The sequence below is a fragment of the Platalea leucorodia genome (genome assembly GCF_965183815.1).
Source record: "Platalea leucorodia genome assembly, chromosome: 5".
Classification (NCBI taxonomy): Eukaryota; Metazoa; Chordata; class Aves; order Pelecaniformes; family Threskiornithidae; genus Platalea; species Platalea leucorodia.
The window spans coordinates 96,564,324-96,586,281 of record NC_138827.1 but is presented as its reverse complement, the minus strand read 5'-3'; the positions used below and the strand labels follow the sequence as shown (position 1 = coordinate 96,586,281).

The following is a 21,958-nucleotide window of genomic DNA, read 5'->3' as shown; positions in this document are numbered from 1 at the left end:
GCATTTAATATTGTGGCCACAGCTGGTTTTAGCTGCTTAGTGCTTTAATTATAACATTTTGTTCATGAACACAGAGACTGAGCCAAGAGCAAATAAAGCTGATTTTATGTTTTGGACACTTTATTTATTTTTTCCAATAAATCATGAGCTATTTTGATTTTTTTCCTTTTCTTCTTCAGTCTTGAGTATTCTGTAACATTTTATGTATCAAGAATCTAGAAATATAGTTAATTTCTTGTAAACAGAAGTCTGGTTATTTTCTAACATCAGGGTTGGAATGGTTTGGTCTCAGTTATGGCTTTGTGGGCCTACAGGTGTAATTGTTAAAACCAATATGGTTTTAGAGGTGTCTCCAGTGATTATAACCTTCATGTAATTGCAACCTTCTGGTAATTATAACTTTCAATTTCTAGAATATATGTTTTTATTCTGTTAGAATTCTGTATTTAAGCAATTAAACAAGTTCTGAAGTTGGTGTTCAACTTCTGTTATCTTCGGTAATATTTTATCAGATCTGTTTTTCAAACTACTAAATGCGGAAATAGAAGTTAAGGTTTTGGCTGTGCATTTACAAAAAACTTCACTTTATGACTGACAGCTAAAATTACTTTTCGGACATGTCATTATATTTATTTGTAGTAAAAGTAAGATTGAGGACAGCAGAGTAATTTTGGTCAGTTCTTGGAAGGTATTAATTGATTATCAACGTTACCTTGAGAAGTGGCTGAATAGAAATGAGGTCGGCCAAGGTAGCCAGATCAGAGGTAAATCATGCAAAATATTAACAATTAGAAATGTAGAATGTCTAACCCCATTAAAATCAGAATGTGCTAAAAAGTCTTAGAAAAGATTCTCACTAAGATCTGAACATGAGCAGTTACAAAAAGATGCAGGTCCTAAATGTGATTCTGAGTTGAAGAATCATATTGCTGTATTCCCTATATACTAGTAAATAATCAGATGTGAAAACTAACCCGTAGGAAAATAATGTCGACTAGAAGGCAGATATTTTAATAAGCATGGATGGTTGTCTAGAAATAAAATAAAATTGAGCCTACTCTCCATGGAGAAATTATTTCATCAGTTTCTACTGCTTCCTTGTGATTTTGTTAAACAGCACTAGAAGCAATAATAGTAGAGAAACAAGAAATGCTAGTAAAAATTGATATTGTTAGCACAACATGCACAGTTTACCACCTAGACATTTAAGTTCATCATGTTTTGCCTCTCCTATATTACCCATATGATGATAGTTTATTGTTAAGTTCTGGGCTTTTTAATCAATTCATTCTTTCTGTGTTTGAAAAGCAGCTAGACTGGTGTGGGTAATCTTGGAAATTAATGGTACCAGAAGTGAATTGGTGGTGGATTTTTTAATTTTCTCTGTTCAGCAGTATAAATATATTAGTTGTAGTGGGAATGTTCTGTTCTTGATCCTTTTCTCTTGCAAAGCTGATCAAAAAGAATTTTTGTTTCTCAACTTTCCAAATGTCCGCGTTTCCCTTTAACATTTGTGTAAAGAAGTCCAGAACCAATACGAAGAGTGAAATACCCCTCTGCTTAATTAGTTGTTTTTCTAGGGAGGTCACTCCATTGACAATGATGAATTGCTTTCTTTGAGTAGTTCTGTAAAGTAATGTTAAGATCGAACCTAATGAAAGTGATTCTCTAACCAATGGCAATAAAATCCTCTAATCCATGTGAGCCAGGTAGCTGGTTGACACAGAGCCAACGCTGTTAGTTTGTGACTGTTTGCTGAAATATCTTGATGTCCAGTGTTAGTAGCCTGTTAGAAATTAACTGAAAGAAGGTATTAATGAAAAGATAAAAATAAACTCTAAGGCTATGGAGAATAAGGTTATTTATAGTACCTCAGGATCCCACAAAATTCTGGGAGATTGAAGTAAATGTAACATTAGATGAAATTTGTCATTTCCATTTATGATGTTGAAAATAAGTATTGTGTAATTAATACACATGTAGTTGCAAAGAACCTGGTTAATACAGTCGTAATTTACAGAGATGTATACTTCCCATTTGAATGGCACTGAAAAGTACAGGCCTGTTATAAACAGTTGCTTTATATATCATTCAGCTGAACTGCAAATCTAAATAGCAGCTGAAGCACTGCAAATTTAGCACTGCGGTTTAGTTTTCAGTGTCTTAAACATTCATTTCTAGCGTGGAGAAACAAATCTTGAAGAGGAAGCACTTCTGGTTTTGTTACATTGCACTTGGACAATTCTATGGAAACAGGATCTTACTGTGAATGAGGTATTCATAGAATCATAGAATCGTTTAGGTTGGAAAAGACCCTTAAGATCATCAAGTCCAACCGTTAACCTGGCACTGTGAAGCCCACCACTAAACCATGTCCCTGAGCACCACATTTACACATCTTTTAAATACCTCCAGTGGATGAGTAGGGACTCAACCACTTCCCTGGGCAGCCTGTGCCAGTGCTTGGCAACCCTTTCGGTGAAGAAATTTTTCCTAATATCCAATCTAAAATTCTAGTATGTCCATTGTATCCTTTGCTATGTGATTGCAATTCGAGTTATGATGAAGGTATTTTTGGAAGATGCAATAAATGAAAAGATAATCCATGCATTAAAGATATGACAATGATGAAAATACAGTCTTTATTCAGACCAATCAACAAAAAACATGATTATTTTTAGTAGGGTATAGCAGCGATTGTCACTGTTCTTCCACAAAACCCAACATACACCTAGACTAGAAATTCTTCTAATTTCTTTTGTGGCTTTAGGAATGAGGAATTGGTAAACTCACAAGTGTTATCTTCAGTACCAAATTTCTTTCTTCTTCTGTCTTTAACCTCCCCTTCTACCTCACCCCCCTGCAATTGTTTTTGGATTTTTCTGGTTAACGTACGATTTTTGTCTTAATAACATCACAGTGTTGGAAGGGCGGAATTTGGATACTCCAGGTCAAGGCTGATAAATTTGTTTATCCAGCAAGAGATAGGATTTTTGCTTTTTATTAAAGTGACCTCATCAATAACAAGTAAAACAAGGAGTCTGATCTAAGTGTATCATTTTTAGCTGGCTAAATCAAACACATAAAAGTTATGACTTAGATTATTTTATTTTTTTTCCCCTGGCTGTGCAGCTTGTTTCCCTGTATCACAGTCTCATATAATTTTTTTTCGTAGATTCCTTGTCTATACTCTTTCAAAAACAGTATTCATAACCAAATAATAAATATGGAATACTATTTCGTGTCTTCCATTTGAAAGAATAAAATACATTATCTAATTTTGATGAATGTGGTGTTCTGTGTAAGTCAGTTCTGTCAGACTGAGTTTTCTCATATTCATCTAAAATATTTATTTTTAGATTACTGATATTGCTTTATACTTATGCAATGATTTTATTGTGCAATTGACTTTAAATTGTCATTGATTTTAACCTTTTTAAATGGAGTTTTCCATACTAGATTTGTCATTCTGTTATAGAAGTAGATTTGGGTATCTTTAGAAGAGTAAAGAGCCATTAAAAAACTTTTAAAAGCTTAATTAGATGACACTGCCCATTTATTAAGCATTTTGAAAAAGAAGTATTATCAATAAGCCATTCATTAGAGTTAAAATACTTAAAAGCAACTCATATTTTAAATTGATGTATTAATTTTATGCACTCATCTTTAAAAAAACCCTGTCTTTCTATAAAAGTTAAGCGTTGTCATGGTACGAATTGTTATGAATCTAATTCTTACTGACAATCCAATAAGAGTTTTATATAAATCATTCAAATTACAGTATTCTGGCACAAATTGTCTACCTGACATGTCTACCTGACTGGCTCCTCCCCTTTTTCAATCATGTTTCTCTACAGAAACTGCTACACATACCTCAAATTTAGATGAGCTATATGTTAAAACAAAAGTTTTCTAGAGAACTTAAAAATCAGAACTTAAAAAAGGAAGGACCATAGTTAAAATTAAATTGCCCTGCTAGTTGTGACATTCCTCCCCCAGTCCCCAGTCTCCTTCTCTCTTTACAGGAAGCAGAGAAAACTTTTCATCAGTTATTCAGAGCTCAAAGCTCGTGCTGTAACTGAACGTTGGTATCATGTTAAAACACGTGACATACTATTGGATGTGTCTGACTTCTCTGGTTCAGGCGGAAGGGATGGTAAGGATGTCGTGTTCAGGTTTCCTTAATGTTTTAAAATTGTACATATGTTGTTGCAATTTTTGGTATCAATTTAGACTTATGATAAAATATGTCAAGACAGGGTCTTTATATGATTGATTTTATTTCATGCTGTTAAAAACCCTGTTTAAAACCTTGTTACTGTAAAAAAAAAAAATAAATCTGTTCAGTTCAGATCTTTGTGATGCAGAATGGCAGTGCATTGCTTTTTTCAATGTGTGCACGTTCATTCAGTACCACATTTCCCTCTTCTGTGACTGAAAACATTGCTGATGACCATAATTATTCTTACTTTTTTTCTGTGGCACAGGGTGCGTTTTGGCAGTTTCCGTCCTTTGTAGAAAAGGTCTTAAGCATTTATACAGTACTGCAGTAGTTTGCGGGAGAGCATGAATGTGGCCTTTGTGAATTAAATTTCTGTGCCATTGTGATCTGTATCATGCTTGACTAAATTTGATGGTTGAGGTCGTACCTTCTAGCTCTCATCACCTGTATGTTGTCTGCACATGTTAAAAAGTTATGGTACTCTGTGTAACACAGATGCTCAGTTTCTTATGGAACTGTGTCCTTTTTTTCTTCTGACTCAGCGTATGCAATGGCTCTCCGATTCCAGCACAGTTTATGCAACCTTAATTGAACAACAGGCAGCATATACTGCAGTTTTATGATTGCGGATTAACTGGGCATTATGCTTGTGTTGATATTATACTTCCGGATGGAATATGTAAAGAGGTTTTTGCCTGTATTCTCGTAAGTGAGAGCACTGCTTTAGGTCATTTGGTGCCACCCAGCCACCAGTTTAGATGAAACTTTCTATAAGTTGATTATCTTGGAGTTTTTACAGTTTGAAAACATATTTTTCTTATGGTTGAATGGTAATCACTGATTCTGCATTGGCTTTCTTATCTATGTTACGTATTTTGGTACGTGCATTCCCGGAAAGACTGCAACAGTCATCTTATGTCTTGATCCAAGGCTTATGAGGTTACTATTCATAACTCGGAGGAATAAATCTGCAAAGTGCTTGTATTGGCTTCCATCATTATTTTTGTTAGAGACAAGCAATCAGCAAGAAAAAAGGAAGCGGGAAGTAATGGGCAGACCCTTTTGTGCTTTCTACCCCTCCTGGGCCAGCCAGATGAGGCCACCCAAGGAGGATTTCAATAGGGTTACAGTGTAAGAACCTGAATTTTCCTTATATGATCCTGCCGCTGAATCTGCAGGTATCTCTGTCCAGAGCTGCAGACACTGCTGGGAAAACGAACGCGCAAGCTGTACAGAATACAAGATTTAGAAACATAGATGACTTACAATGGGTTTGATACACAGCAAATTTGAATCCTCAGGACTTAAACATGATTTGGCAGGTAACCAAAGGATGAACAAACTTTTAAAGGTGACTCATTTTCCGTTTCTTCTGATCATCGAGGAGTGCTATCAATATTTAAAAAAAAAAAAAAAAAGTCAATACTTTTCAGCATTATTCTATAAACTAGAATGTTAAAAGGACTGAAAAGTTGGCCAAAAGCTGGCAGAAATAGGAACTCTTTCTTTTGGATGCTAAAATAAAACCAGTGTCCTTGGATAGTGCTGTGGCACAATAGAGGAGACCCTGGTGAATGAAATGCTATGAGCATTAGTGAACAAATGTTCCCGAATGCTAGCTTTTGTGACCCTTTATTTGAATCTCAAATCTCCCAAGGTTGAACAACAATGATCAGTTCTGTAATGAATTTACATCCTTTGTTACAATTTGAGAAAAATTATGACAGTGCTACAGAACACAGGACACTGAACAGAATAGCGCCTTCCTTGGCATTGGTTGTGACAATAATATCCTTCAAATTGTGACAGTTTCACATTACCATGGAGAACAAATATGGAGTTGCAAAATCCACATGGCCAGATTTCGTACAGATCTTTCAGAAACATACATGATTGATTTTTTTTTTTTTTCCTGAAATGTGTCTGAATATGAATAGCATAGACTTTTAAGAGTGTATTATGAAAAGGGTCTTACAGTAAATGTGCACAATTGCAGAAGAGGTCTTTTTGCCATTAACACATTCCCATCTATCTTTTAATACTTTTAATTTTGAAAAAAGGTTGGTTAGAGAAAAGTTGTCCTCCTGGGACATTTATCACTGGAAAAAGTCTTTGCTGGAAAAAAAGATTTGCTGGTCAAATCTTCTTACAAATATGCAGAAATATATAATGTGCATAGTGGTGCAGAATTTGTTATAATTATCTGATTAATAAGTAATTTTGACACTGTATCTGTATAAGTGAATTTAAACATGGCCAGGAATGCTCCTGTGCACTGGAATACAATTATTTATGTTAACAAATTGTTGAAATGTTCACATGTCTCAACTTTGCTTGTGTGAGCTAATGCTCTTTCCAGACAGTTCTTGGGAGTAATTTGGCACTGAGTCAGTCTGAGGACATTCCCAAAGGCATTTTGCAAGCCACTGTTTTGGAGGCTGCTCACTGCCTGGCCCTGGGCAGGGAACCAGCAGAGGTGTGAACAAACTGCCAATGAAGCATTACTTGGTACTGAATACTGCGGAGTTACAGCACCTTCTTAATCTCCAAGGCATAGCTGTAGTGGGAAAAATGTTTTTTTTCATTCCACAAAATTGTATTTGGACCTCCTATGTATTAGGTGAATTCCTTATGTGATGAGAAAGACTTTTTTTTAATTACATATGGGATTGACCATTAGTACTTCTTTCTTGTTCCATCATTAAAAAAAAAAAAAACAACAAAAAAAAAACAAACCACCAAACAAAACAAAAAAAACCCAAAATGGTACACAGCAACCACTTGCAAGTAGGCTAAAGTGCACCAGTAGGCTCTGCATGTACAGTGCAGCCGGTGTGCATGTGTGCAGTCAGCACGAATAGCTCAGATTCATTAGATGTGCTGTGTATTAGATGTGCTGTGCAGATAATTATCCTCTATATTTCAGGTTGATTTCCATGAACTCACATAGTTATCAAAAGGTCCTTTGGGAAAGGGGATAAAGGACAGAAAGCCGATAGAAAACTGTGGTGACCTAAGTAAACATATAGGTTGAGCATTGATGATTATAAAAAAAGAGGGATTTCTGTTGGGTTGTTAAAAGAAAGGCATTCTTCTTCTGGTTTTATCCTAGTTTTCCTGTGATAAGCAGCAGCTAGATACATAGATACAGGTGTTTTTTTACAGCCTGGATCGGAAGAACTGTTCCCACTTTATACAAATGCCTAAGTTACTAATTTTCCCAGAGAAACATGGAAGAATATAATGCAATAAATACATTCCGAATATTATGTATTTCCATAATCTCTCAAAAATTCTAATGGAGAAATAATGAACCCCTTCCAATAATTCTGCTTTTCAGCCAAAATTAAATTTTCAACTAGAGAACTGATTAAAAATCTGTTGTATTCTTCAGAACAGAAACTGTACATGTTAAATTTTTAATTCTGATACACAGAAAGAAAATACATGAAAATACTTTACAGGAACTGTGATTTAGACTGGGATTAAATTCGTTGTATCTCTGCAGTTGTCATTCTAACCCTACCATATAGTGAACTGCAATTCATATTTTCTGTTTAGGTTTTAAATTGATAATTAATATTGTGACTGAAGAGATTTTTTTTGATTGGAAAACACAAAACATTTATTGTCTTGGGTTCAGGTTTCTAATGTGATTACAGTGGTGAATGCTCTTCACTTCTGAAACATGTTTCTGGCTTTGATTCATAAAGACTCAGAATTTTTACACTTTCAGCCATGCTACAGTACCTCTTTTTCTCTGTTCTGTTCGGGCTATTAAGCAGGTAATGTGCTGAGTAGGTATTTTTACAAGCACATTTAGATAAACTGATTTTTTACTTAAGGAACAAATTCCTGGTTTTCTGAAGTTCGGTTGTATCAAGAAATAATAAGTTAACCCTTGCAGCATCCTTTTAACACATTTTAAGTGCTGTTATCTCATTTTTCCAGGTGCTGTAAGTATAGAAGAATTAAGTGTTTTGTCTAAAACTATAAAGTGATGTGAGTCACAGTTTGCACTTTTAAAACTGCTTATTCTGAGGCAACATTCCTTCTCATGCTTCCCTTCTGTACTTATCTATTCTAGGTAATTGTCAAATCTGGACCAGGTACCTTTCTCAGCCTGGCTGTATATGATGATTATATCTTCTGGTCAGATGGAGTGAGGAGAGCTATTCTGCGTTCCAGTAAATACACAGGAGGAGATACAAAAGTTCTTCGCTCTGATATCCCACATCAGCCAATGGGCATTATTGCTGTTGCCAATGACACTAACAGTTGTAAGTTACAAAGCAAGAGACACTATTTTGCTAATTCCAGTATCAGTCATTTCAAGAATTTTACTTAGTTTTAACCAAGTTAAAACACTTCTTGGTGTTTCATAAATTATTTTTGTTGTAGGAACTGTTAACAAAAGATGGGATATAACCTCTTTCCCAAGTAAATAAATATTATTGAATGACCATTTTCTGCTATGGACATTGTGCTCATTTGATAGCAGTTAAATCATTTCTTGTCAAATATCAGCAGTTTTGAATGTTGTGGATTTTTTAAATTATTGTATTCAGGGTAACTCCATTTGTTTATCTTTAGTATGCTAGCATCTGAGGCATGCTGACATTTTCATCTGACTGATAAAACTTGAATCAATTGCCCGTGAATCTGAGATATGGTGATCTTTGCGCTCTCAAAGACATTGACCATTGAAGCAAATTTAATAAAATAGAGTCCATCTTTATCATTTGTTTTTCAGGTGAGTTATCTCCTTGTGCACAAATGAATGGAGGTTGTCATGATTTATGCCTTCTGACTCCTGATGGACGAGTGAACTGTTCGTGTCGAGGGGATAGAATACTGATAGATGATAACAGATGTGTGAGTAAGTAATACTAGCTGACACAATGCTTTTCTATGCTGTGATGCTGTTGGCTATCATAAGCAAAGACAGTTGTCCCAAGCCATTAATTTTATTGCTTCTATATACTGTAAAAATTCATCTGGCAATTCAGCACATACCAGGCTTTTAACTATTTTATGTCTTATAAGGCTTTTGGGGGGTTAAAAAGCATTAATACTTATATTCTCCTTAAATTTCTGTTTGGGTGGTTGTGTTCTACTGAACATTTCCTATTTGCAATTTGTTTCTGTTGAGTACAAATATTTTCATTTCATGTCCTTAGACATATAAAATAATTGTAGCTTATTAGTCAGCTGTTGTATTTAATCATGTAGAATTGGTTTTTTAATAATTCGGGGATGTATCACTTTAAGTTGGCAGACTACTTGGAGACTGGTTTTGTTGGAGAATATTCTGTATTACACTGTTCTAAGTTCTCTTCTCATATCTTCTCGTGCTTCCTCTGAACCAGTATGTCTCAGCACACAGAATCATAGAATAGTTTGGGTTGAAAGGCACCTTTAACAGCCATCTAGTCCAACCCCCCTGCAATGGGCAGGGACATCTTCAACTCGATCAGGTTGCTCAGAGCCCCCTCCAGCCTGGCCTTGGATGTTTCCAGGGATGGGGCATCTACCACCTCTCTGGGCAACCTGTGCCAGTGTTTCACCACCCTCATTGTAAAAAAATTTCTTCCTTGTATCTAGTCTGAATCTACCCTCTTTTAGTTTAAAACCATCACCCCTTGTCCTATCACAACAGGCCCTGATAAAATGTTTGTCCCCATCTTATAGGCCCCCTTTAAGTACTGAAAGGCTGCAATAAGTTCTTGCTGAAGCCTTCTCTTCTCCAGGCTGAACAACCCCAGCTCTCTCAGCCTTTCCTCATAGCAGAGGTGCTCCAGCCCTCGGATCATTTTTGTGCCCTCCTCTGGACCCGCTCCAACAGGTCCATGTCCTTCCTGTGCTGAGGACCCCAGAGCTGGAGGCAGGGCTCCAGGGGGGGTCTCACCAGGGCAGAATCCCCTCCCTCGCCCTGCTGGCCACCCTTCTTTTGATGCAGCCCAGGGTACGGTTGGCCTTCTGGGCTGCGAGCGCACATTGTTGGCTCACGTCCAGCTTTTCATCCACCAGTACCCCTAAGTCCTTCTCCCCAGGGCTGCTCTCAATGCCTTTGTCCCCCGGTCTGTATTGATACTGGGGGTTGCCCCAACCCAGGTGCAGGACCCTGCACTTGGCCTTGTTGAACATCCTGAAGTTCATACGGGCCCACTTCTGGAGCACATGATAAAGAAAATACGAGAAAACTATTTCTTCGAGTTCAGAAGTGCGTCAGAGCATATGGTCATCTATTGCAGCTTCTTTATATCACACTGTCCCTGTGCAGAATTGATGTTTATGAACATGGAAGTATGTGCTGCTAATTTGGAAGGATGTGAGAGATATATATATACACACTCTGTACTCTTCCAGCTTTTCTAATAATTTGGAAAACATCTCTGTCACTTTGCTAATGCTATGCCTTAGCAGGAGTGAATTAACTGGAAAGCTTTGGGCTGTTTCCCGAGGGATGACCCACATTCATAACGTGGAACATTGACTTTGTGCTTCTCCCCTCAACAAGTGTAGCTGGCTGGATTTGGAATGGAGGGAAAGCTGGAGGGGAACCGTGCGGTTCCTTATGTCTTTGTTAATGTCACTGTATTGTATCGCTGTATTGCATTGCTCTTCTGTCACAGTTAGAGTCCCCTTACAAATTCCGATGGTTTATTGGACCTTTACCTCTGTGGGGCAGAAATCCCAGCTCTTTAGATTCTCCGCTTCCATATCTATCTGCCAAGCATGCCTGTTCTGCTGCTTCAGTTTCCTAGCTTTGACCCACCTGCTTTCTCTAAATCAAATTCTTTGATCGTAACAGTAGAGCGTCACTATAATATTGAAGAAAAAATATATTTGTTTTGTATATGATTTAGCAAGATTTACCATCCTGCCAGGTGCTTTTATGGGTTACCTGCTTCAGACTCTACTGTAGCAGTCTGTTGCTCCTGAACAGTCTAACAAGTGGCTTCTCTTCTACTGATACAGAGTCACTTTTAAAATGCTGCTCTGTATATGCAGAGCTGTGTTGATGTGGGATATGAAGAGATGTAGACCTTCATTGACATACCTCTACTGGTTATTTTGCAAACTACTCCTTTGCTAATAGAGCTTATTTTGGTCATACTACTGATATTTTTCATGCTAGAATGATATTGGGCTTTCCTGGTACATCTGAGTCAATAGTATTCTCATATCACTATTTTCATAACAGGGAAGAATACTGTTGTTTAATGATCAGTTGAAGAAGAACAAGAAGTGTGCTTCTGCTAAGGACAGTCTTATTCTCCCTCCCACCATATGCCTTTCATCAGCAATAACAGTTGTGTAACTGAATGATGACTTAACTAACTTGCTTGACTGGGAATCAGGATTTTTTTATTTTAGACCTAGTTTTGGTGGGATCAGTGAGCAGAGCTTATTCAACTTGACACTACAAGATCACTAAAGCCAGTTAAAGAGAACTAGTGAGAACAGAAGGCTCTGATGAGGGAAAGAGTAGAATTACACCTTTAAGTATTGGTGTGATTTTAAATTCGGTTAAGGCATCCTTAAGGCTGGACCCCAGTCCTTTAGGATCAGATTTTTAGGCTTGGCAGTTCAGCTGCATAGCTTTCTGAGGAGCCTGTAATTAGTTTTATACCACACCAAGCTAATTGCTTGGTTATTGTATCTAAGATTTTAATCCTAAGATTTCTTTTGCCATGTTTATTTTGGATTCATAGCTTTGCCTCTTGCTTAATTTTCTAAAATACTGCTATTAAATGAAAGCAGATGCATACATTAATTATGCGTATAATCAGTATAATCATACAGTAGCTACCAACATGTCCCAAACAAATACGTGAATTACTACTGTTTTAATCTGCACTTTCACGCACTTCATAGTTCACCTTCAACCTTTACCTTTGGCTCACACATGCATGTTGTTGTAAGTTGTTAACTAAGTCTTTACATAGTGCATTGTAAGGTCACTGAGATTTCACAAGATGACCTGGTTCTGTAATTAAATATATGGAAGTATGAGGGTTAAAACTCTTATCCTTCACAACAGGGAATATACAGCTGATCTAGAGTCGAGATGCAGTAGTAACGTTATTACAGCTCTTAGTCAAAAGCCGCTTTGTCTAGCTGCATAATTGAGACACAATGAATTTTACAGATGATTTGCAGTGATAAAGATTTCAATTTAAACTGTAACACTGTTTCAGAGTAGCAGACCTTTAGTCTAGTAACAGAATCCAGTGATCAACTGAGATTGTATGGACAGGTATCTGATTGTTAATGGTTCAGAAATATTAATTAAGACTTTACTACTTTACAAAAAGATATTTTCCACTAGAGCCAATGTTTCTGCTTCCTGCATATCGAATATTACCACCAGGCTTATATAATCACCTTATTTCACTCTCCCACACTGTCAGATTTTATTGATTTTGATCATTCAAGAGACCTCTTGGAGCTGGAAAATTTCCTTAAGTTCCATTGCCTACCAGTCTGCACTTGGTCTTGTGGGTCAGGTCTGTCACTTGCTCAGCTAGCATTCTCCTATTCCTTTACCCAGGAGACAGAGTATGGTAAAGTACAGGAATTGCTAAGGACTTGGAATTGACTGCTGCCGCCTTCTCTGAATCTGGCAAGGAATTTTTCCTTCATTGCTAGGCTGGCAAGAGCCTAGTGTGTTTTTTCACTTTCTCACAGCAGGGCAGAAACCTCAGTGGCTGATAAAGAAGACAGAATCAAAATGTAGCAGGTTAAAAGTTTTTCAATGCTTGGCTAAGGTATTTCTAGCATAAATATTTCAGTTTCCTAGATTAATTAGAATCAGAGAAAATACAAAGATTTGGAATTTGTAACATCTGGAGCAGTAAGGAGACAAATCTCTCACTGATCCTCATTTTACCTTCATTAAATGTAATGGACTTTATTTCATGTAATGATTTAAACTTGTTGCATGAATGCAATGAAAGTCCTGGTTTGTCTGGAGGTGGGAGAGGAAGATGGCTGCTGGCATCCCAAAGAGGCTGAGAAAAAAACACAACCAAGATGAAAAACATAACTTCTATTATGGTAGTAAGATATTACTTACTTAGTTATGATTTTCAAATATCTATCATAGATGATAAAAGTATCTACATGCATCCACCGAGTCTGTCTAGGGCTATATCAGATGAGTTACTGAAGTTGAACCTTAACTAAAGCACTTTCTCACCTGTTTCTTTACCTTGTCGAGGCAGTGATCAGCAGTGGAAGTGAAAGAGGTTCAGCAGATAAATTCATAGGTCTGATAATTTATTTTATAATATTATATGGCATTTATATTTTCCAAAAGCATTACAAATCTTAAAATTTCTGTTAGCTAAAACAGTGTTTAAATCCTCATCTAGACCATGATGTAAGATTCCATCTTCTAAATTATTTTGTAGGATGTTTGCAGGAAATGTTGACCTGAGTTATTAGTTAAAAAAAAAAAAAACCAGACAGACATTAAATGCTGGGGTTGACTAGCACAGGAAGGATGGAAACAAGACAGACTTTATAGCTAGCAATTCCAACTGATAAAAGGAATTAACTGCCCTTTCAAAGTGTAATTAGACTATATAACTTACTGCCAGTCAAGATTCTTGACACAAAGCTTCAGTAAAATTCGAAGAGGGATTGGATGATTATATGGGTAATAAGACTACGCAGACTACTTGTTTCTAATAAAATAAACTGTTTTGCAAGGCGTTCAACTGCCTTGTTTCTGAAAGCTGGGGTTTGAAGCAATCTCTACAAGGGTTTTCAGTTAGACTCTTTAACTGAGGGCAGATTATGCAATACATACATTTTGATTTTTTTTTTCCCATCTTTGTCTAAAGATTGCACTCTAAGATGCTGAACTAGATGAACTACAAATGTTATTGAGAATGACTTATCCTAAGGTCTAAGTTCTTACAATGCTAAAAAATGAGGGAAAAAGGAGAGAAAAACAAATGCTGTGATAAACTTGATTAACATTTAAAGGACTGTATAAATCATGTAGAAGATCAGATCTCACCTTGTCCAGAATCTATATTTTACAGCACTTCTTTTATATTTTTCTTCATCTTTGAATCAAATCAAGAAATGTTTTCAATGTATACTGGCTTGACTTTTGCATATAGCAGACATCAGTTCTTCCTGAATTTATGCTGAAGTAATTATAATGGAAACAAGGAAAAAAGCATAATAATTAGGTATCATTTCCCTATTCTTCCTCTTCAGTTGTCCTATATACTTCTCCTTTCTCTCAAATCTGATAATTCGTTTAGAATCATACACATGAAGTAAATGTACTATCACGAAGTTCATGACTGAATTGTTCTGTGTAAATTTTGTGATACTTTTTTAGTTTCTCATTGAACTAATAGAAAATCTATACGCAAGAGAAAGCAGGAGTCAAAATTTTAAGTGTACATCTTGTTCTCTTCTAAAGTAATAGATAAAACATTCACTCTGAGAAGACGAGAACACAAAAAATTTACATGTCTACCAATGATTTTTTGTGAGTAAAAAGATATAGCTAAAGTACAAACAGCAGGTTTTCTTCATTGGATGTTACGCTGTATCTTCAACATCAGATGTAATACGTTGATGCTGGTACCTGTGTACACACTGAGCGGCTGCACAGTGCCACAAAACAGAGTTGAGAGTTCAAATGAACTGCTAGGTAACGGCAAGTGTTTGCTTCTTGCTCTTGGATGTGCTGTGTTGAAGAGGTTTTTTTAAACATCTATTAAGAAACGGTTGCACGCAAGGTGGGGGTTGTGGAGAGGCATGTGTGAGTAGAGCATAGCTGAGCGCTGTAGTTACAATGTCATCATTTTATCAGAATCGCTGCCTTTAAATTGCTTCACTACATGTTCCTTCATGGATATTTGGCTGTGTATTTTTCTTTTACAGACTCTCTCTTACCTTGATTTGGAATTCACTCCAACATAAAATTTCTGAAAATTGTTTCCTATTTATATATCTGTCCTCAATCCTGCATAATATCAACAAACTTACAGAGAAGTATAGCAGTCTTGCAGACCACCACTCTGTAGAAGCTTTTAAGTTCTGATGCCATGGTGGGGTTTTTTTGTACTTAGGTTTTCAGAAACAGCATAGGCGATATTTTAAATGCAGCCAAAATTTTTCTCATTTTCACTAAGTGTAAAAGCTATTAAAAACTATGTGTCGATATGTTTTATTTTTAGCTAAAAATTCTACTTGCAACATTTATTCTGAGTTTGAATGCGGAAATGGTGAATGCATTGATTATCAGCTGACTTGTGATGGCATTGCTCATTGTAAGGACAAGTCTGATGAGAAACTTTTCTACTGTGGTAAGTATTTCCAGATGTTTCACCTTCACATTCTTATTTTGGTTTTAAATGCTTATATTGGCTCCTCTGTAACTTTTCTACTTACTCATACCAACTGCTTGCCAAGATGCACAAGAAGAAAATGCCAACTCGCGCATTAAAAAACTCCTGACATTGTATGGGTAGAATTACTTATACATGAATATATTTTCTTCATAAACTTCATGTATTAGGTGACTTATATTTTAAAAAAGCATCTCAAATATTCTCATATTTCTGTCTCTAAACCAAAAATAAGGAAAACAGCAGCTAGCTGCTTTTTCAAAGATGAAAAATTGAATATTTTCAGCTTTAATTTAGCAATTTTGATTTAGCTTTCCATATTTAATAAAATTTTCTGTGATTGTGAATAGAAAACACCAAAATAGAAGTATTATAAAATACAAAAATGGGTGTGTAATAGAAATTTTTACACTCTGTTTTCTGTTTATAATATCATTATTCTTCCCACCAATCAGTCTGCGTCTTGCAACAAGTTAGATGCAAGGGATTCTACTCTTTACTTTCATATTTTTCCCAAGGGACTGTATCTTTCTCTTCCCGCCACCCCCACCCCACCCCACCCCCCGCCTAATAATCACTAACTGAATCGCTTCCAGGTTTTTTGTGTCCAACTGAGTTTACCTGCTGCAGTGTCTAAAACACTACTGTTGAAATAATTTTCCTAAACCACTGAGTCACCTTAGTGAATTCCTGTATCCTGCATGTTAAGTGAAATCTCCTTGTTACCTGTGTTCCTGTAACTCTTGGCCTTTATCTTGTTTTGTATATTCATATCACAGCCTTTGCATCTCTTCTGTTTCCCATATGAACAATGTCATGTCAGTTCAAACCTACCCATTATGTTTATACCTGCCACTTCTATAATTTTATGAAAATGTCTGCTTTAATTCCTGAAGTCCACTTCTGCCATTTTAATAGAATCATAGAATATCTCAAGCTGGAAGGGTCCCATAAGGATCATTGAGTCTAACTCCAAGGTTTATACTGGAATAATAGCCAAGGTTGATACTGGAAAAAAGAAACAGAATCGATTTCTTCTTTTTTCTTCTTCCTTACAAAAATTAACACCAACCATCTGAGTATAGCAACAGATACTATTTTTTTTTTTCTTCTTTCATCTTCAGTTTGTGCCCCATTAACTTTCAGACTTCTATGTGATAATTGCTTTGATCATGTCATGTAAAACTAACAACAACATTTGATCAGATCATCTACATGTAGATAATGAAGGAGGTTGGTTTGTTTGAATCTGAAAAAAAAGATGACACATCAGACAAGGAAATAAGAATCTGGAATATGCAGAACACTTCCAGTTACGAGGGGGGGAAAGGCCCTTGAATTACAAGGGACAGCTTCAAATCACTGAAAAGTAAATGACTTATGTCTGTGAATTCCTTCTTAGGTTTCCTTATTGAGTATGTGTTGACATATTTGTATTTATGTATGAATCTTGCCTAGACATAAGAAGTAATTAAAAAAAAAAAAGACACCACTACGAAAAAAAACAATCAGCTATATTTTTATATTGATTAAACCTCTTTATCTCTACTATTAATTTTAGTCATTTATTTCATTCACAGTTCATCAAAGAATGATTAAGATTTCATAGTTTCTTTTACTTTGTTAGGAGAGGAGAGTAGAATGAGGGGATAGAGAGCAAGTCATCTGTGAATAAATAAGAAAGTTGTAGTTGGTGAGGAATCTCAAAATACTCCTTCTTGTCATGCCAGAGATGTTGTCTTATATGTCACTATAGGTTTGAAGTTTACTGAGCTGCTAAAACTATTTTATACTTTGTTCTACAATACTGAAAAGATATAAATGCAAGATCCAACAGTTTGTCTTTCCATGGATTGGCCATGTAATTTTATGAAGGACATTATATTAATTTGTAGTATGACAGTGTACGTTTTGCCTGATTTAAATCAACCATACTGAACTTTTTGCTACACATTGGAAAAAGCAGGAAGAACTGTGGTTCTGCCATGCACTAGGTCATATACAGTATGTTGTTTTCTGAATCTGATAAAGTACAGGATGCTGGGCTCATTGATTAACTAATCCAATGAAAGTTATTTATTTATTTATTATTGTGGTATGACTTCTACAATGGTTAGGGCTTTAGAAAATAATTCCTGAATTTTCAAGCATATTAACATACGTAAAATTCATACGTCCTTCAACAGCGTACCTGCTGGAGTGGAACACTTGCAGTATTGGTATTCAGAAATCCAGAAACTTTTCTGCTAATATTTTTTTTTATTTTACTCTCCATTTATTCCTAATTTGATTTAGGGCAAATTTGGTATGTTTCATTCTGTATGATAGAATTACTGATGCTATATGCAAACATTGTCACAAGCCTGACAAAGGTGTGTCTAAACAAATGCATTTAAAGCACGTAAGCTTTTTATACCACGAGATAATGAAAACTGGGAATTAGGCTTTCCTTTTTAATTTTTTGTCCTTCTTTCGTTCTTTCTCGTCGTGCTTTAGTTTATTATTCTTTATCTGTTTATCGGTCCAAGTTCTGCTGGACAATAAATGAAAAATTTCTGAAGTTTTTCCTGTAGCTTCAAATGCATTTTCATTTAAAATGTTTTTTTCTGGATCATTTGTCTGGTTTTAATGTAGGGCTATTTTTATTATATATCAAGTGTCTAAATGAAATTATGCGCTTGTACTCAACTTTCCAGAAAACAGAGGCTGTCGGAAGGGTTTCAAGCCATGTTCTAATCGTCGCTGTGTTTCACATAACAAAGTATGTGATGGTGCAAATGACTGTGGTGACAATTCTGATGAATTTGACTGTAAAGGTAAATGACAGTTACTTCCAAGGTGATTTCAGAATATTACTCTGTAAATACTTAGTTTGTAAATAGAAGTACCTAGAAAATGCATATAACTTTATTGGAATTACAGGTGCTGGAATTTGTTTTGTTAGAATTCAAAAACAAGCAGGTGCACACTGGTATGTTCAAGAGAGCATACGTTGGGGTTGATATGAAGACTGATTTTGGTTTACACCTACAGTTCTCTAGAAGGGGAGTGGTTTTGGCTATGGAAAACTCAGAAAATACAGTTGCTGCTTCTTCTGTGAAGTAATAAATTGAAAGGTTGAAAGATGGACAATTTCTTCTCTGCATCCATCTGCTGCACTGTTTTTTCTTTGAAGTAGCTAGTGTTCTATTTCATGCATGGCGATGTCTATGTCCTTTGCAAAACTTACCAGAATTGTTCTCCTTTTTATATCAGAATTGTTTTTCTTTGTATGTCTTAAAACATGAATATTTATATCTGTGCATCAGCTGATGAATAAAGACTAGCTAGCAGACAACACAAATCCTTAGTTACAATTCAGAAAGATTGGAGGGGAAATTATTCCACAAAATATAGCTAAAACCTACGTAGCTGTAGTAACTAGCATTTTTTTGAAAGCAGTGCATGTTTTTTTAATCATTTAGCTGAATATCAGTAGAGAGAAAAGCATACACGCAAAAACCCCAACCTGGTGTTATGTGAAAGAAACCTTGAGAGATTCATAGATGGTCCTGAAAGTGCTTCTTCCTTCCTCACGTGGTGGTTATCTCAAATTGAGTTGAATTACCTAGAGAGAGACTTTTAGACTCAAAAATAAATTTAAAAGTTAGAAACTTATGCTTTCAAGTTTATGAGACTTTATATTTCTACTGAATTTTTAGCTATGGAAGGTACAGCGTGTTCTGAATGCCTCATCCTAAAAGGTAGAAGGATTAAACATGATACATATAATATGCATCTGAAGAGTCTGATTTAGTACACAAATTTACATCTTTTATAACCATATGTTACAGATTCAACGTGTGCTTCAACAGAATTCCATTGTGCAGATGGGATTTGCATTGGAAAATCAGCACAATGCAACCAGATCATTGATTGTGCAGATGCTTCAGATGAAAAGAACTGTAGTAAGTTCCTGTTTGTCTGTGCTTCATCGTAGCATCTGTTCCATGATTATTCCTTGTTATATAGCAGTTAATTCATAGTCATTACTAGCTGGATACCAGCTGCATGGTCTGTGCAAACTTAAGCTAAACCTGAAAACCAAACTATAAGGCTCTCAATCTATATTAGGTGTGATGATGTAATTTACTGTCTCTTTCCAGATAATACAAACTGTGCTTACTTCTATAAACTTGGAATAAAATCTTCGGGATTTATTAGCTGTAATTCAACTTCACTTTGTATACTGCCAGAATGGATATGTGATGGATCTAATGACTGTGGAGATTATACAGATGAACTAAAATGCCCAGGTAACTGTGAAAAAGATAAAGAAAAAATTAATCTACTTTTTTTGAAAAATATATTCCTATATTTCTGGTTCTTTTTTCTAATTGTGTTGCAAACTGTTTATTCAGTCAATACTGTTTTATTTAATGCAGACATTGATATAATGCTGAATGCAGTTTTTTTTGCCAGTCTTTATTTTGTGTTTCATTAGATTAGGCAAATTATTACAAATTACTAATGCATTTCTCTGAAGAAAACTAATGTCTGGCTTTCTATTTCCTCAAGGTTAGGTCTGTCATTAATCATTTTTATTTAAGTAAAATATCAGTCATTAAAAAGTCAAGCTCATCAAGCTTCAGCACAATCACTCAGGAACTTTTATTACCTACTGCTTTAGTGGATGGTATTTCTTTTCTTATTTACTTTAACTTTCTCATTTATTTTTTTAAGGTACTTGGGGTAGGCTTGTTCTGGTCTTCAGCCAGCACAAAGGGATCATGGTATACTTGAGTCCCAGTCCTAGGGTTGAGTTTGTAGGCTTCCAGAAAAGGAAGAGGTATTTACAGCTGGAGATTGTGTTACTTTTCTAGGTTTTCCCTGTCTTTTTCTGCTCTCCTATGGGAAAGACATTACACCCTTATGACATGTAGGGGAAAAAAAAAAAAAAAAATCATAAACTTAGTGTCTTAGAAAATGAATCATATGAAAAACTTATTAAAATAGAGATGGGCAAAGAACCAATAACAACAAGAACTGAGGTAAATATCTTACATGGAAGAAACAAGAAGCAAACTTACTTGACATTTGCAAGTCTTCTCATCTGACAGTTTTTCGTGAGAAGGCAGAAGACTAGCATGTTAGAAACATACGTTTTCAAGATATATGCATATATAAATTTGAAGGAAAGCCTCTAATTTCATGAGACTTTATGATGCAATTTTTATCAGAATGACTGGAGTGTTAGTGAACTTCAGAAGTTAACATAAAGTTTTTAATGTTTAAATAGTTTTGCCCTCTGAGCTATCTAGTAGCAATGGAGGGAAAGATCCCTCATGCAGGAGTATAGTGCTTTTGGGCAAGTCTCTTCTGCAGTCTTGAGAAATGGTCATTATCTCATAATCATTGTTTTAGCATCTGCTTTCTATTATTTCATAGGTTATTTGGGTTACCCTAAATTCTGAAGTGTTGCATAAAATCAAATTCTTAATGATAAATGAGTATATATATCTAGCTGTATTATGAATAAATAATTATTTTCTGATTTGTTTGGGGTTATAGGATTTTTTAGGGATTATACATTTCTAACCCCAATCGTTGAGACATTTAATGCCATATTTAATGTTAACCAATGAATTATTCACAATATTAAATTATTCCCTAATGAAGGATGGCATTTATGTGTTTGCTCCTTTATTATTCAGAACCCCTCATTAAAGTTTGAGAATATTAAGTACAATATGTAAACATACCTGTAAATAAATAAGTGATAAACTGTATTTAGAATGAGAATACTTTAATAAACACAGGTTTATTGATACATATTTGTAGGATTAGATCCATCCTGTGAAATTCTGGTCAAACCGAAGACAGTCCACTAGCAAAAAAAATTCCAGGGATGTCAAGCCTGTATCTCCTCTCCTGTACCTAGAGCTTTTGTACAAAAATCTGTAGAATTAAAAATCAGTAGTGTTTTTTGCTCATAGTATTCCTATTACTATCATCTTCCAGAACCTCATTCAGTCTTTTAATTTCTAGTCTACACATATTCCAGTTTATAGCTGCTCTTATGCTGAGAAGGACCTAGTAATCCTTCAGTAATCACGTCCTTACTCTTTACTTGCAATGGCGAATAAGCCGAGGCATTTTAGAATTCCTCCTTTCAAGATAGGGATATCTGTCTGTGTCATCTTAGTCATCTCAGCCTGCATCTCTCTTGAATATACCAGACCAGTATGCAGTATATCAGATGAAGTCTTACTTTTGCCTTGTATCAGTGAAAATACATTTTAAATTTTTGTTTATGTTTGTCTTCATAATTGACTCATGCAAGATTGTAATTGTCTTCCTGTGACTAATACCT

The 21,958-nt window shown here is 35.5% G+C and overlaps 1 protein-coding gene across 1 annotated transcript in view; it reads left to right on the top strand.

The window, feature by feature from the left end:
* Window positions 1-21,958, top strand: part of LRP1B (LDL receptor related protein 1B) — a gene marked incomplete at both ends in the record, with an annotated part of 755,097 nt that overhangs the window by 598,624 nt on the left and 134,515 nt on the right. The window contains 6 exons of the mRNA XM_082312062.1: window positions 8,310-8,502; window positions 8,976-9,101; window positions 15,436-15,564; window positions 18,303-18,422; window positions 19,440-19,553; window positions 19,752-19,901. Of these exons, the coding sequence (XP_082168188.1) occupies window positions 8,310-8,502; window positions 8,976-9,101; window positions 15,436-15,564; window positions 18,303-18,422; window positions 19,440-19,553; window positions 19,752-19,901 (832 nt within the window). The remainder of the gene's footprint in view (window positions 1-8,309; window positions 8,503-8,975; window positions 9,102-15,435; window positions 15,565-18,302; window positions 18,423-19,439; window positions 19,554-19,751; window positions 19,902-21,958) is intronic.